General features: G+C 46.1%; 1 protein-coding gene across 2 annotated transcripts; it reads right to left on the bottom strand.

Moving 5' to 3' along the window:
- Positions 1-487: 487 nt before the first annotated feature.
- CBR3 (carbonyl reductase 3) lies at positions 488-11,030 on the bottom strand. 2 transcript variants are annotated; one of them, XM_049874817.1, is made up of 3 exons: positions 10,625-11,030; positions 8,862-8,969; positions 488-970 (listed from the first exon to the last, which is right to left on the bottom strand). In XM_049874817.1, the coding sequence occupies exons 1-3, from the start codon at positions 10,911-10,913 to the stop codon at positions 534-536; spliced, it is 834 nt and encodes a 277-aa protein (XP_049730774.1). In that variant the 5' UTR covers positions 10,914-11,030; the 3' UTR covers positions 488-533. The 2 variants fall into 2 exon arrangements, with proteins under 2 accessions (XP_049730774.1, XP_049730775.1); XM_049874818.1 differs by lacking the exon at positions 10,625-11,030 and adding an exon at positions 9,174-10,604.
- Between the last annotated feature and the right edge of the window lie 4,741 nt (positions 11,031-15,771).

Here is a 15,771-nt window from a genome sequence, read left to right as displayed (position 1 = left end):
CACTGGTTTTGTTTCTCTAAAGAATCCAGCCTAACACAGGAGCCCTGGTGGTACAGTGCTTAAGCACTCACCTGCTAACTAAGAGTTTGGCAGTTTGAACCCCCCAGCTACTCTGTGGGAGAAAAATGTGGAAGTCTGCTTATGTAAAGATTACAGCCTTGGCGGAGGAGGACAAGAAATGTATGGCTAATTGCCTCCATGAGCAACTGCCTCCTTTGCCATGAGACCAGAAGAACTGGATGGTGCCTAGCTACCATTACTGAATATTTTGATCAAAGAGTCCATGGAAGAATCTTGGTCAAAAGGTGGAAAATGTAGAACAGAATGTCAAATTTTCATGGGCTCCAGAATTCCTGGATCCATGAAGGTTGGATGAATCCCTGAAACTATTGTCCTGTTCCAGAGATAAACCTTTAAACCTTTCTGGCAGGGAGATTCTAATTGACACTTCTTCTCAGTGGAGAGAAATGGAATCAGAATTCATTCATTCATTCCACAGATATTTATTAAGCTTTAAACTCCAAAGCAGACATTCACCAGTTTTGGACCACTTTGTCCTGGACCAGCTGGCCGTGAGGCTCAGTAGCATCTGGAGGCAGGAGGGCCAAGTAGACAGGGGTCTCGGCCCCCTCCTCCACAGTCCTGGAGCCGTAATCCCCAGCCATGCTGGTCTTCACCCAGCCGGGACAGCAGGCATTCAGCAGAATCCTGTCGCCTTTTCTCTTCTCATCCAGATTCCTGGCCTGGATTCGCGATAAGACCGTGACTCCCAGCTTGGACACACCGTACGCTGAGCTGGGCCAGCCTTCCCTCTCGTGGGCTTCGTTTTTTGTATCCTCCACAAACTTCTTCATGAGGTCCACCAGGTCCTCCTCCGTGAGCGTTTCACACCGGAACTTCTCCTGCAGGTCTTCACTGCAGTCCTCCAGAGCTTTTGAACCCTGTAAACTACTGATATTCACCACACGACCTGAAACAGAACAACAAAAGTAGAGAAACGTGTCCCAGATAAACCATCATTGGCTGAATATACCAAATGCACAACTAAGTCATGGCTCAGGCTTAATTGCTGATATAAAAAATTATTCCAGAAGACATAAAATCTGTACACCAGTGGATTTTAACTTTTTTTTTTGACCCCTGTTTCCACTGGCTAATTTTCAGACGTGGATCGCCAGGCCTTTCTTCCTAGTCTGTCAGCTCTGTTGAAACCTGTCCACCATGGGTAACCCTGCTAGCATTTGAAATACCAGTGGCATACCTTCCAGCATTACAGCAACATGCAACCCACCACAGTACGACAAACTGACAGATGGGTGGTGAAACCTACCCTTACTGATGGATAATTGCGCATGTGGAATAGGTTGATTCTCCATCCTGGTTTTAATTTTCATTAATTTTTCTGGCCATAGTTAATAAACTACTAATAATTCACAGCTACTAAAGAGACATCAAGATTGGAGGAAGACTCGTTAACTACCTGCGAAATGTAGATGACACAACCTTGCTTGCTGAAAGTGGGGAGGGCTTGAAGCACTTACTGATGAAGATCAAAGACCACAGCCTTCAGTATGGATTACACCTCAACATAAAGAAAACAAAAATCCTCACAACTGGACCAATAAGCAACATCATGATAAACGGAGAAAAGATTGAAGTTGTCAAGGATTTCATCTTCCCTGGATCTGCAATCAACACCTATGGAAGCAGCAGTCAAGAAATCAAAAGACACATTGCATTGGGCAAATCTGCTGCAAAAGACTTCTTTAAAGTGTTGAAAAGCAAAGATGTCACCTTGAGGACTCAGGTGCGCCTGACCCAAGTCATGGTGTTTCAGTCGCCTCATATGCATGTGAAAGCTGGACAATGAATAAGGAAGAATTGATGCCTTTGAACTTGCAGTGTTGGCAAAGAATACTGACTATACCGTGGATAAAAAAAGAACGAAAAATCTGTCTTGGAAGAAGTACAACCAGATTGCTCCTTAGAAGCAAGGATGGCAAGACTATGTCTCACGTACTTTGGACGTGTTATCAGGAGGAATCAGTCCCTGGAGAAGGACATCATGCTCGGTAAAACAGAGGGTCAGCCAAAAAGAGGAAGACCCTCAACAAGATGGATCGACACAGTGGCTGCAACAACGGGCTCAAGCATAGCAACGATTGTGAGGACGGTGCAGGACTGGGCAGCGTTTTGTTCTGTCGTTCATGGGGCCGCTATGACTCAGAAGTGACTCGACGGTACCAAACAACAACACTAAAGAGACAATTAGGCAATGGATTTTGGTGATGAGTGCACAACAAGATCGATGTTATTGGTGTCACTGAACCACACACGTGGAAAACATTGAAATGGCAAATGTGTTATCTATGTTTTTACAATAATAAAAAGAAAACCCATAGGAATGTATGACAGAAACAGTATCAATATTGGTTCATCAATCGTAACCAATGTACCATAGGAATGCAAGGTGTTAATTATAGAGGAAACTGCAGTGGTGGGGCCAGATGGGTACTCTCTGTACTTTCTGCACAATTTTTCTGAGAACCTAAAGCTGCAATAAAAAATAGCCTATTAAAATTTTTTAAAAAGAGAGACAATTGAAGACCCTGGGTAGTGCAACAGTTAATACACTTTGCTGCTAACCAAAAGGTTGGAGGTTCAAGTCTACCCAGAGGTGCCTCGGAAGAAAGGCCTGGCAATCTACTTCCAAATACCAGCCATGGAAAGCCCTATGGAGCACAATTCTACTCAGACTCACATGGGATCGCCCTGAGTCAGAGACAACTCAATGGCAACTGGTTTGTTTAAAGAGATAAGTGGGTCCATAAAAACAAATATACAGACCAAAAACTATACAACAGTTTGAAGCATTTATGCACATCCAAAACCAGTAAACATGTTGCATTTACACATTTTACCCAGCATGAAAAAACACTAATTTGGGAGCTCTTTTCTTTCTTTCCTTTTTCTGAGAAGTGTATCGGTAACAGAACACTTGCCATTTCTGCAGTCTTCACTCGTACAGCTCAGCAACACTGATTAAACTCAGCGTGCTGTACAACCGTCACCATTAGCCATTCCAGAATTTTGCCATCACCTTAACAGAAGCTCACATCTTGGAGCTCTTTTCTTACGTATTACTCTGAGTCTGTATTTTCTGCCTTCAACCAGATCTCTCTGGATTTTGTTATTTTCTGAGTGGCATTCTTCACAGATACATGCTTGGGGGAGCAGGGAGTGCTTCACATTCTACTGGGCCCGAACCCCGTATGAAGACATCTTCCCTCTGCCCTTGAAGAGTAGGACCTCACTCATCTCCTAGGACCCCACGATTCTTCAATATTTTCTTTCTTTTATTAATGGTAATACATATATCCCAACTGTGAATTTTGAAACATCTGAAACCTACAGAAAAGTTGCAGGACTAGTTGAATGTACACCCATATACCCTTCACCTAATGGCACCAACTGTTAACATTTTGCCACATTTTCGCTTGCTCTCTCGCTCTAAGTTGCAGACGTAGTGAATCTTCACCCTATATACTTTAGCATATTTACGGTAAAAAGGTGTTTCCCTACATGATCACAGTAGTGATCTCACTCAAGACTTTTATCACTGTGCAAAACTATTATAAGATGCATAGTCCATATCCACATCTTCTCAGTCGTCCCGATAACGTCCCTTTAGAGTTTTGTTTGTTTTAATCCAAGCTCCGATGTGGGATCATGCATGGTGTTTAGTTGTTCTGTCTCTTTAGTCTACAGCAGCTGACAAGGACAAAGCCCTTTTTGAAGACTCTAGCTCAGTATTTGGTGGCCTTTCTCCCAATTTGGATTTGTCTGATTTTCTCATGATTAGATTCCGTTTAATAATTTGGCCAGGAGTAGTACACAAGTGATGCCCTGTTCTTCATTACTTTCTAAAAAGCTTTACTCTCAATCATTTGGCTGCTACAAGGTATTAAACTTAAAAGAGAGAGGAAGAAAGAAAAGAAAAATAGATTGCAGGAGCTACTCTATGCCTTCCGCGGAGATAAAATTCCTACTATTTCCTCAGTGTCACAAACAGCCGCTCCACTACTAGCAGAAAGGTCGGTGGTGCCAACCCACTCAGAGGCGCCTTGGAAGACAGGCCTGGCCATCTGTGTCCAAAAGGTCATGGTATTGAAAACTCTACGGAGCAGTTGTGCATAAATGGGGATGCCATGAGTCAGAGTCGATGCCACAGCAACTAACAATAACAAAGCGGGGAGGGATCCTCTTTGACCTGAGGGGTCGCTGTGAGTCAGAATCGACTTGATGGCAATGGGTTTCGTTTTTTTTCTGAACACTTGGCCTCAACAGTTGCATCCAGTCAGCCCTGAGACCCCACCTTCTGCTGAGGTCCAGGTGGCCCCACCTGTTCTGAAACACCTTGCAGTCATTCCAAAAAGAGTGGGCAAGTTACTCCCCTGACTAGCTTGGTAGTGACTAACCCATTTACCCAATTGTGCACAAATAAGCAAGCTAACAACTTTCTTTAAAGTGATGGTATAAAACTAAATAAAGAATAGCTTTCCAATCAGTTTTGTATGAGAAGGAGTGATTCCCTATACATCGAGAGACAATGATGCTCAGCATTTTGCCCCCCAGGTAAACCTAAGGTTTATTGAAAAGTCACACACATTCTTAATGGGTTGCGACTCAGATTCCTGCTTTGGGAAATAAAATTCATGTCTGGAACCATGAGCAATAACCCAGAGCTTAGAGGATGAGATTCTGACCCCACTCTAATATCCTGCAAGTGGAAGGCTTGCCCATGATTGGCCACTTTGTTGCTAACTATAGGGGCGTCCCCACCTGGAAGGCTCCTAGGAAGAGTTTAAGCAGAGTAGGCACGCAGCTGGGAGCCATGGTGGTTCAGTGGTAGAATTCTCACCTCCCATGCAGGAGACCCAGGTCTGATTCCCAGTCAGTGCACCTCATGGGCAACCACCACCCATTATCAGTGAAGGCCTGTGTGTTGCTATGATGCTCAACAGGTTTCAGCGGAGCTTCCAGGCTAAGATGGGTTAGGAAGAAAGGCCTGGCAATCTACTTCTGAAAACCAAAAAAAAAAAAACTAGCCAGTGAAAACCCTGTGGATCACAACGGTCCTCCTGTTGTACATGGGATCAATATGACACCAACTAACAGCTGTGAGGAGCACTTTATATGCTTCAGACTCATGCCATCTTTATTCATATATGCTTAAGTTGCCAAACAGTGGCTCAAGACAGCGGCCACACTGCCTTTGAGTAGGAATTTCCCCAACTGGACCACTACATTTTAAAAAGGGTGACTTCCCAAATTACATCAGGTTCCTCCTAGTCACCACTTGATAAAGAGCCTGTTACAGAAGCTGATTAAAGACAGTGGTTCACCTGCTCTGGGTTGATCCCTGAGGCCCCACCCTCCCCCAGAGGTTTCCATTATCTTTTGAAATAGCTTTGTTTTCAATCATTTGGTGCTATAATTTTTTACTTCAGTAGAACTAATTACCGTGATTTGATTGAGTGGTGAAGTCAGGAAACCTGGATACTATTTCCAGCTCTATTACTACCTGGCTTTTTGTTCATGTAAGGAGCCCTGGTGGTACAGTGGTTAAAGGGCTCGACCACTCACCAAAAGGTCAGCGGTTCAAACCCACCAGCCCCTCCTCAGGAGAAAGATGTGGCAGTCCGCTTCCACAAAGATTTAAAGCTATGGAAACCCTATGGGGCAGTTCTACTCTGCCCTGTAGGGTTGCTATTAGCCAGAATCAACTTGATGGCAGTGGGTTGGGTATTCATGTAAGGAGCCCTGGTGTCTCAGTTGTTAAGCACTCTGCTGCTAACTGAAAGGCCAATGGTTGGAACCCACAAGCTGCTCTGTGGGAGAAAGATGTGGCAGTCTGCTTCCAAAAAGATTACCAAAACCCACTGCTGTCCGGTCAATTCGGACTCATAGCAACCCCATAGGTTTTCCAAGGCTGTAAATCTCAGCGGAAGCAGACTGCCACATCTCTCTCCGGCAGAGCTGCTGCTGGTGGTTTCGAACCGCTGACCTTTCGGTGAGCAGTCGATTGCTTTATCCACTGTGTCACCAGGGTTCCTTCCGTAAAGATTACAGCCTTGAAAACCCTGTGGGGGCAGTACTACTGTGTCCCATAGGGTCACTATGAGTTGGAATCCACTCTATGGCAGTGGGTTTGGTTTGGGTTTGTGTTCATGTCTCTGGGCCTCAGTTTCCTTCTCTGTAAAGTCAGGGTGGGAACACAAGATTTCTTCAGCACCCTGCAGGTCTCAAATTTGATGATTCTAAAATAAGCCTAAAACGTGTCAGGGAGAAGACTCCTTGATAGTTGGCATGAGGTACCCATACAATGGAGTACAATGCAGTTGTAGAAAAGAATGAAGAGGCTCTCTGTTCTGATCCAGAAAGGGCCCCAGATGTATCATGTGCAAAAACAAGGTGGCGAGCATTATACTTATTGTCACCTTTGTATAAGAAAAAAAAGCAAAAAAGGATATGCCTTCGTATTTGCTTAGACTTGCGTTTTAAAACACCACCTTCTTGGCCGAGAACACTCACCCACTCTGTACACCTGGCTCAAGGTGTCCTACAATCAGCACCTGCAGCTCTGCCTGTGGCTCTCTCTGCTCGCTTCCCACTGAGAAATGAATGGAAGATGTCATGGATTGAATTATGTCTCCCCAAAAATGTGTGTCTCAGTTGAGCTGGGCCATGATTCCCGGTATTGTGTGATTTTCCTATATGTTGTAAATCCTGCCTCTATGATGTTAATGAGGGAGGATGGGTGGCAGTTGTGCTAGTGAGGCAGGACTCAGTCTACAGGACCAATTGTGCCTTGAGGCAATCTCTTGAGATATAAAAGAGAGAAGCAAGCAGAGAGACAGGGGGATCCCATACCACCAAGAAAGCAGTGCCAAGAGCAGAACGTGTCCTTTGGACCTGGGGTCCCTGTGCAAAGAAGCTCCTAGTCTGGGGGAAGATTGATGAGAAGCCGACAGAGAGAGAAAGGCTTCCCCTGATGCTGTCACCCTGAATTTGCACTTTTACCCTACTTTACTGTGAAGAAATAAATTTCTCTTTGTTAAAGCCATCCACTTTGTGGAATTTCTGTTATAGCAGCACTAGATGACTAAGAAGAGTTCTCCGTGGAGGCTGGGGTGGGACCTGGGCAGATGGGGGACAGGAGTAAGGGTGCAACTTTCACCATACACTTTTTTAGACTTTAAGATTTTTGAATCCAGGGATGATCCTTATTCAGAATATTAATTTGATATTTTAAAATTGAGGCCCTGGGTGGTGTAAATGGTGAAATCCTGGACTACTAGCTGAAAGGTTGGCAGTTCGAACCCACTCAGAGGTGACTCCGAAGACAGGCCTGGTGATCTGTTTCTGAAACGTCACAGTCTTGAAAACGCTACGGAGCACAGTTCTACTCTGCACACCTGGGATCACGACGAGTCAGAATCGACGCGATGGCAGCTAACAAGAACATTTTAAACGTCTTGGTCTGGAAGCTCCACTGAAACCTGTCCACCATGGGTGACTATGCTGGTATTTGGAACACTGGTGGCATTTCTAATAAGAAGCACAGACTTCTTCCTAAGAATCACACTTGACTTCTTGGGGAAGAAAATCCTCAGGGAAGTCATCCTTCTCCTCCCCGTCCCCGCAGTGGTAATTTCACAGGTATGAGTCTGATGAATGGCCCTCTCCCCACTAGAGCCCATGGATGGGATTGCTCTTGACTCCTGCTGTTCACCATTGTGTCCCTAGCACCCAGCATAATGCCTGGCTTGTGGCAGGCACTCAAGAAATATTTGTTGAAAAATTAATAAAAATTATGCATTGAATAATTGGATTTCTGGTGGCGCAGTGGTTAAGAGCTCAGCTGGTAACCAAAAGGTCGGAAATTCGAATCCACCAGCTGCTCCTTAGAGACCCTGTGGGGCAGTTCTACTCTCTCCTGTAGGGTTGCCAGGAGTCGGAATCAACTGAATGGCAGTGGGTATTGAATAATTGGGGCTGGGGGTGGGGTATAGCCAGGATATTTCCTAATAAAATTTCTCTCAGATTTTCTGAATCAGCTTTACAAAATTTGATGCAAGAAGAAAGGTATAATGTTAGAACAGATACTATCACTGGTCCCCCAGAGGAGCCACCTTTGGCCCCGTCACCTTGGAGAAGGACTAGCTGAGACTGAGCCTTTTGGAACTTATAATTCCCTATCCCACCACTCGTCTGTCAGTTTGCTGTCCTGTATGTATGTGGGGCTCTGCATGTTGCTGTGATGCTGGAAGCTATGCCGCTGGTATTCCAAAAAACCAGCAGGGTCACCCATGGTGGACAGGTTTCAGCAGTGCTTCCAGGCTAAGAAAGGCTAGGAAAAAAGGCCTGGAGATCTACTTCTGAAAATTAGCCAGCGAAAACCCTATGGAGCACAACAGAATACTGTCCGGCATAGTGCCGGAAGATGAGCCCCCTACATTGGAAGGCACTCAAAATACACAGTGACTGCAACCATGGGCTCAGGCATATGACCGTGAAGATGACACAGGACCAGGCAGTGTTTTGTTCTATTGTACATGGGGTCGTCATGAGTCAGAGCCGACTCCATGGCAACAACTCCCTATCATGCTAGCATTGAGTTCATGACATAGATCCCAAGACAGTGTATCTTTTAAAACTAAAGATAGATAGTTTGAGAATGTTCTTTCCCTCAAGAGAAATGGCACCCTGGGGTGATTCCTGTGGGCAGCCCCTTCCAGGAGCCTGGGGTTCACTCTTTGCTAATGCAGCTGGACAGTCCACATACTTACTGGACTTACCATGAGGTTTTATTATTGGCAGTAATTCAGTGCAGACATTTCTCGTGGCAAAAAAGTTTGTCTTCAGTGTCATCTCAGCTTGAATGTCAAAGGGTGTTGGATCATCAACTTTCACAAAGAGAAGGAAACAAAGAGAAAGTCATATATTTATCCTGAAATTCATATGACCAAGTGGATCCTACCTTATAAAAATTAAAGAAAAACAAGCCAACTTTACAACAATGTTTAAACCACCTGGTCGCTGGTTCTCAAACTTTAGTGTGTATCAGAATCACCTGGAAGGACAATTAAAAACAGATTTCTGAGCCTTACCCAGAGTTTCTGATTCAGCATGTCTGGGAGCAGTGGGAGTTCCTGCTTGGTGCAAATGGTTAATATGCTCAGCTGCAAACAGATTAAGTTGGAGGTTCGACTGTACCCAGATGTGCCTTAGAAGAAAGGCCTGGCGATCTACTGCCCAGAAATTAGCCACTGAAAACCCTGTGGAGCACATGCTACTCTGACGCACATGGGGTCACCATGAATCAGAATCGACTCCACTGCAACTGGTGGGTCTAAGTTGGGGCTTAAGAGTTTCTAACAGGTTCCCAGGTAATGCTGCAACTGCTCATCTGCGAGTCTCACTTTGAGAACCCCTGGCTTTGACCACTGCTTCTCAAACTTGACGTGCATAGGAGGCACCTGCGGGTCCTGTGAAAATGCAGTTTGTGATTCAGCAGGTGTGGGGCTGTCTCCGGGTGATGCAGATGCTGCTGGTCCAAGGCTTGCTCTTCCAGGAGCAAGGGCTCTGAGCTCACATCAGCAGTCTCACCTGACGTCTTAGGAAGCAGAGTATTTAACCACCAATCTCTCTCCTACGCCCTGCTCCCAGGTGGGATCCTGGGAAGCCCGCGGACAGAGTTGCAGGTGCGAGTGCCCGGAGATAGTGAGGGCCCGGGAGACGGCGGCTTCCGCTCCAGAATGGTTCACTTTACTCTGTTCTGCCTTAGAACTGGCACGCGTCTCTTGGACCCTAGGTTATGTGTGAAGCCAGCCTGTTTATTTCTTTGTACCCTCCAGCACGTGGTAGCTTAACAGCTTTCTTAATTAAGTACTAGTTAGAATTAGTAATTTTGATTCCACCTCCACCCCCCCCCCCCAAAAGAAGACACTATTCAAAACCGCACTTAGACGTTGGATAACAAACAAGCTCCCTGGGGGAGGGAGCCAAGATTCGCTTCCTTTTTTCCAAGAGCCTATCAACGCTCTCGATAAAACAAAGTCTGACGTCCTCTCCAGTGTGCCAGAGCGCGGGTCCTGTCTTAGCACTGCATTTCCTGTCCTGAGTAGATGCCTCTGGCATCTGTGAATGCGCCCTTTCAAGGAAAGCGAAAGCCCAAAGTGAGTTTGGAGATGCTTCGAGGAGAAAATGTTTCTGTCATTGCGTGAAAGCAGATGAGCTTAGCAGGGCGTGGCCCCCTCCCCGGAGTCCGGTTTTCTTGTAAACAGCAGCCGCTGACAGTTCCGGGAGGCCCGGGCCGCGCACAGGCCCGCACAGGCCCGCACAGGCCAGGAGACAGGCGGGGCGCGCTGTGCCCGGCGGGCGGCAGCCTTTCGCAAAGCGAGTCACCTCGGTGGCTCCACGCAGAGCGAAACCCGCCTGCGGGAGGCGAAAGCTCAGTGCATCCCGAGAGGCGGGAGCCGCCCTCTCGATCACTCAAGCGGGTGGGGGCGCCTTCCCGGAACCCTCAGCACCCCAGGGGTCCCTACCTCCCCGCACCTACACTTGAAGGCGATGCCTGCGTTGTTGACCAGCACGTTTAGTCCCCCGTACTCGCGGCGCAGGAAGTCGCGCAGGACGCGGATGCTCTGCAGGTCGTCGATGTCCAGCCGGTGGAAGCGCGGGCTTAGGCCCTCGGCCTGCAGCTGCTGCACCGCCGCGCGGCCCCGCGCCTCGTCCCGCGCGGTGAGCACCACGTCCCCCGAGAACTGCCGGCACAACTCGCGCGCGATGGCGAAGCCGATGCCCTTGTTGGCCCCGGTCACCAAGGCTACCCGGCTGCAGGACGACATGGCCGGGTGCCAGGCGCGCGGGGCACCTGCGCGGAGAGTCTGCCAGAGTCCGAGAAGCAGCCCAGAACTAAGTTCTGGGATCCTAAGCGACTTCTGGAAAATCAGGCTCCCGGGCCTCGGTCCCTCCCCTCAGAGGAGGGGCTGTTTGTTGCCGAAGGTTTCGCAACGCCCCATCCCTTTCCGCCCCCCCTCCCTGCTCTGCGCCTTGGGGCGCGCGGAGACACACTCACCCATTTCTTGGTCCAGCCTCTGAGGTGAGCAGTGGTCTGCATGGTCGAGTGGTGTGTCTCCCCCAAAGCAAAACCAGTCAGCAGTGGGTCAGCAGGGGCTAGAAATTCGTGGGAGTTGGGCTGAAGAAACTATTTCGGGAGAACCCCAAAAGCAGAAAAACAAGCGCTGAGTAATTTTCTTGGGTGTGAGCCTGTTGTACACTGCAAAATGCGAATGTCTGCTTTTTCCTATGGTGCAATGAAATTATTTAGACATGGTAACTGCTTCCCTGGACATAAGTCCCCTTGCTTGCTTAAGAGAAACTCGAAATGAGAGAGAATAAGAGAAAAAAGGTGTTCGGTGATTAGACTTCTAGGGGTGGGCTGGGTACCACAGCTCTGTGTGATGCCCAGTGTGCCTCCAATTGGGAGGGAGTGTTTATGTATCTCTTATTGTATGCCAAACCCTGTGCTGGAATGCTTTTATCTAATACTTCCCTAACCCATATGGGTGCTAAGAGCCTACATTTTAGGTTTGTCCAAGGCCATAGTTAATAAGCAAACACACTCAGGTATGGCTTCTCCCCATCAGGGCTGTGTACCCACAAACAAAGCTCAACTGAAAAATGAAGTCCCAAAGGTGTGTCAAGGTGTGGGTGCAAAATAGAACTCCCCACCCACTTTATCCTTCAGTGTAGTCCAGTTGTGTTTGATTAGTGCCTTAGAGATCTAGAGATCTGCAATTTCATCATGACTCTGCTTTTCCCACGCTGAGCTTCATGTGCCTCTGTCACCCTGATTGCACATTCTTCATCAAGTCAAGGCAATTGCTGAGGTTAGGAAGGTGGGTCAGGGCTCCTGTGGTCCCTAATGTGCCTCAACCAGTATTTCTTTCTTCCTCCCTCCCAATAAAGATTATTGGAACTTTATTTTAAGGATACAGGACTATTCAGGTTGTCTATTTCTTCTAGAGTGAGCTTAGTTTGTATTTTTCAAAGAATTTACACATTTCATCTAAGTTGTCCATTCTGTTGGCATGCAACTGTTCATAATGTCTTCCATGGTGGACTTCTCACCTTCTGTGCGGGAGACCCAGGTTCTATTCCCAGCCAATGCACCTTGAATGCAGCCACTACCCATCTGTCAGTGGAGGCTTGTATGGTGCTATGATGCTAAACAACTTAAAAAAAATTTTTTTATTGTGCTTTAAGTGAAAGTTTACAGATCAAGTCAGTCTCTCATATAAAAATTTATATATACCTTGCTATAGACTTTTTTTTTTTTATAGACTCCTAGATGCTCTCCCACTAATGAGACAGCACATTCCTTCTCTCCACCCTCTATTTTTGTGTCCATTCGGCCAGCTTCTGACCCCCCCCCACCCTTTCATCTCCCCTCCAGACAGGAGCTGCCCACATAGTCTCATGTGTCTGCTTGATCCAAGAAGCTCACTCCTCGCCAGTATCATTTTCTATCCCATAGTCCAGTCCAAGCCCTGTCTGAAGAGTTGGCTCTGGGAATGGTTCCTGTCTTGGGCTAACAGAAGGTCTGGGGACCTTGACCTCTGGGGTCCTTCTAGTCTCAGACCATTAAGTCTGATTTTTTTTATGAGAATGCTAAACAACTTTTAGAGGAGCTTCCAGACTGAGGTGGACTAGGAGGAAAGGCCTGGAAATCTACTTCTGAAAATCAGCTGGTGAAAACCCTATGGATCATAATGGTTTGATCTAAAGGACCGGGCAGCCTTTTGTTCTTTTGTGCATGGGGTCTTCATGAGTTGGGGACTGACTGTATGGCAGCTAACAACAAAATTTTTAATATCTATACTGATGCCATCTCTCTCATTCCTGATAATGGGTAATTTGTGTCTTTTTTTTTTTTACTTTTCTGGCTAGAGGCTTATCAGTTTTATTATCTCAAGGAACCAGCTTTTGGTTTCATTGGTTGTTTTTCTCTATTGCCTTTCTGATTTCATTGGTTTCTGTTGTGGTCATTGTTTCCTTTCTACTGGTTACTTTGGGTTTCCTTTGCTCTTTTTCTATTACTGTGGAAGCTGAGGTCATTGATTTGAGTTCTTCTTCTCTAATACAAGTATTAAGTGCATAAATTTCCCTCTAAGTACTGCTTTAGTGGCATCTCACAAACATTGGTATGTGGTGTTTTGAACTTCATTCAGTTCAGATTACTTTCTAATTTCCAATTTGGTATGTTTTTTGACTCAAGGTTATTTAGAAGTGTATTTTTTTAGTTTTCAAATACAGTTTCTAAATTTAGTTCCCATATATCTGTTATTGACTTCCAACTCCACTGTGTCAGAGAACACACTTTGTATGACTCGAATCCTTTTTAAAAGGTTTTAAAAGAGGGGAGAGAAGTGTTAAAACATGTTTTTATGCCAGTGGAAATAATCTCAGAGAGGGGTAACAATTGATGAAGGAGGGAATGGGAATAACCAAAGAACAAAATCCCTGGGAAGGAGAGAATGGTTGGGATCCAGGGCTCAGGTGAGGCCTTCACCTTGGAAGCAGGGCTGTTTTCTCTTGAAATGGGAGGGAAGGCAGTGTGGCTCCAATTGCAGGTGTGTTGGGGAAGCTGGGGTGGCTTTTCTCAATGACATCTATTTTCTTTTTGAAGGGTTAGAGATTTGAGGTCATCAGCTGAGATGGTTTAGCCTCAGAGATTTGAGGAAAGAATATCCATTTTGAATGAGAATGTGAATTTATTAGGGAGTGAGGCAGAATTGACTAGCAGTATTAGGGTCCATTTGGGATCTGAAGTTATAAATGTCAAGACAGTGCAGTCTCCCCAGCATTGTTCAGCTGCTAGTGCAGGCTGGGCGGGCAAGTTTGAGGATTAGTGCTTTGCCAGGCTGACACAATAGCATTAAGGGTGTGTCTTAGTTTCCTAATGCTGCTGTAAAAGAAATACCACAAGTGGGTGGCTTTAAAGAACAGAAATTTATTTTCTCACAATTCTGGAGGGTAAAAGTCCAAATCAGGATCTTGGCCGTGTTGATTCCTTCCTTGTAGGTAGTCCTGGGAGTTCCATGGTTCCTTGGCTTGTAGACAGTCCTCACATGACACTACGTGTGTGCACGAGAGTGTCTCTGTGTCTAATCTGATGTTTTTATGACTCAAAAATGATTAGAGTTAGAACCCACCCTATTCTGGTATGATCTAATTAATGTAACAAAACCCTATTTCCAAACAAGGTTACATCCACAGGTATAAGGGTTAGGATTCCAACACATATTTTAGGGGGACACAATTTAATTCATTAATGGTGTATTTGCAATGACAGTGTTGGGCAATGGCCTCTAGGAATAGAATAAAGGGGCATGAGGGGGCTGGAGATTTACAACAGGGAAAAACTGTGGTACTGGTGGAATAGACAACTCTGAGTGAGGGGATCACTGGAATGGAAGCACTGGAGACAGGAACTGTGGTGAAATGAGTTCCCGAGGAGGCCTGTCAGAGCTGCCCTGCACTGAAGAAGGGAGACTTGGCCTACATGCTTCCTGGTCCCGAGGTGTAGCCTATTGATCCTGATCCTGAGTTGTACTCTGACACTACCTTAATAAACCACTTAAATATAAGTAGGGTCCATGAGTTCTGTGTGGCTGTTGCAATGGGTTATCAAACCCTGAAGAGACATATTGCCATGGCAGGGACAGCTGGTGTCAGAACTGGTAAAAAGGTTGGAGAGTGGAGGTATTTCTGACCTCCACCTCATAGGAGTCACCATCAACACAAAGCTGATGGTGATTTTAGTTATACCACCTGAAGTTAGACAGGTTCGGACACTGCTATTACTACTATTACCATTTTATAGGAGCCAGGCCAGGTCTTGGAGGTCAGAGTGGAATGCTTTGAGATTGAGATCTCTGAGGTTCTGCAGATGAACTATGTGAGGGGGGCAGGAAAATCTTGTTGATGCTAAGGCAAAACCAAAAAGGGACAAAAACCAAAATGCCAAACCCGTTGCCGTTGACTCCATTCTGACTCCTAGCGACCCTATAGGACAGAGTAGAACTGCCCTGTAGGGTTTCCAAGGAGCAGCTGGCTGGTGGATTCAAACTGCCGACCTTTTGGTTAGCAGCCCTAGCTCTTAACCACTGTGCCACCAGGGCTCCAAAGATAAAACAAAACAAGGGACAGGGAAGACAGAATGTTGGAAGGATCCTTCATGTGGCTGTTTGTGTTATCAGAGTTGAAGGCAGGAGTGCAAGGGGAGGAGAAGATAGGGATCATTGCTCACACTCAGAGCTGGCTTCAAGGTGTGTACCCTCTACTGTCTCTGTCTTGAAATTCTTAATTTTAAAGCCAAATGAGTTGTGTCCAATTGATTCCAACTCATGGTGTCCCCACCCCATTTCAGAATAGAACTGTGCTCCATGGGGTTTTCAATGGCTGATTTTTCAGAAGTACATCACCAGGCCTTCCTTCCAAGGCACCTCTGGGTGGACTTGAACCTCTAACCTTTCGGTTACCAGTCAAGCACATTAACCATGTGTACCACCCAGGGACCCCCAATTTTCCTGTATTCTCATTTTGAAGTAGGCCCTGAAAATTATGTAACCAGTCCTGCTCACACCTATCAATAAAGGGGTGTGTAAGGTGGTTTGTGGGAAATCATAGCAGTGGGTCCCA

This window comes from Elephas maximus, chromosome 2, assembly GCF_024166365.1.
Source record: "Elephas maximus indicus isolate mEleMax1 chromosome 2, mEleMax1 primary haplotype, whole genome shotgun sequence".
NCBI classification, from domain to species: domain Eukaryota; kingdom Metazoa; phylum Chordata; class Mammalia; order Proboscidea; family Elephantidae; genus Elephas; species Elephas maximus.
Note: the sequence above shows the minus strand (reverse complement) of the source record. Positions and strands in the feature narration are given on the sequence as shown.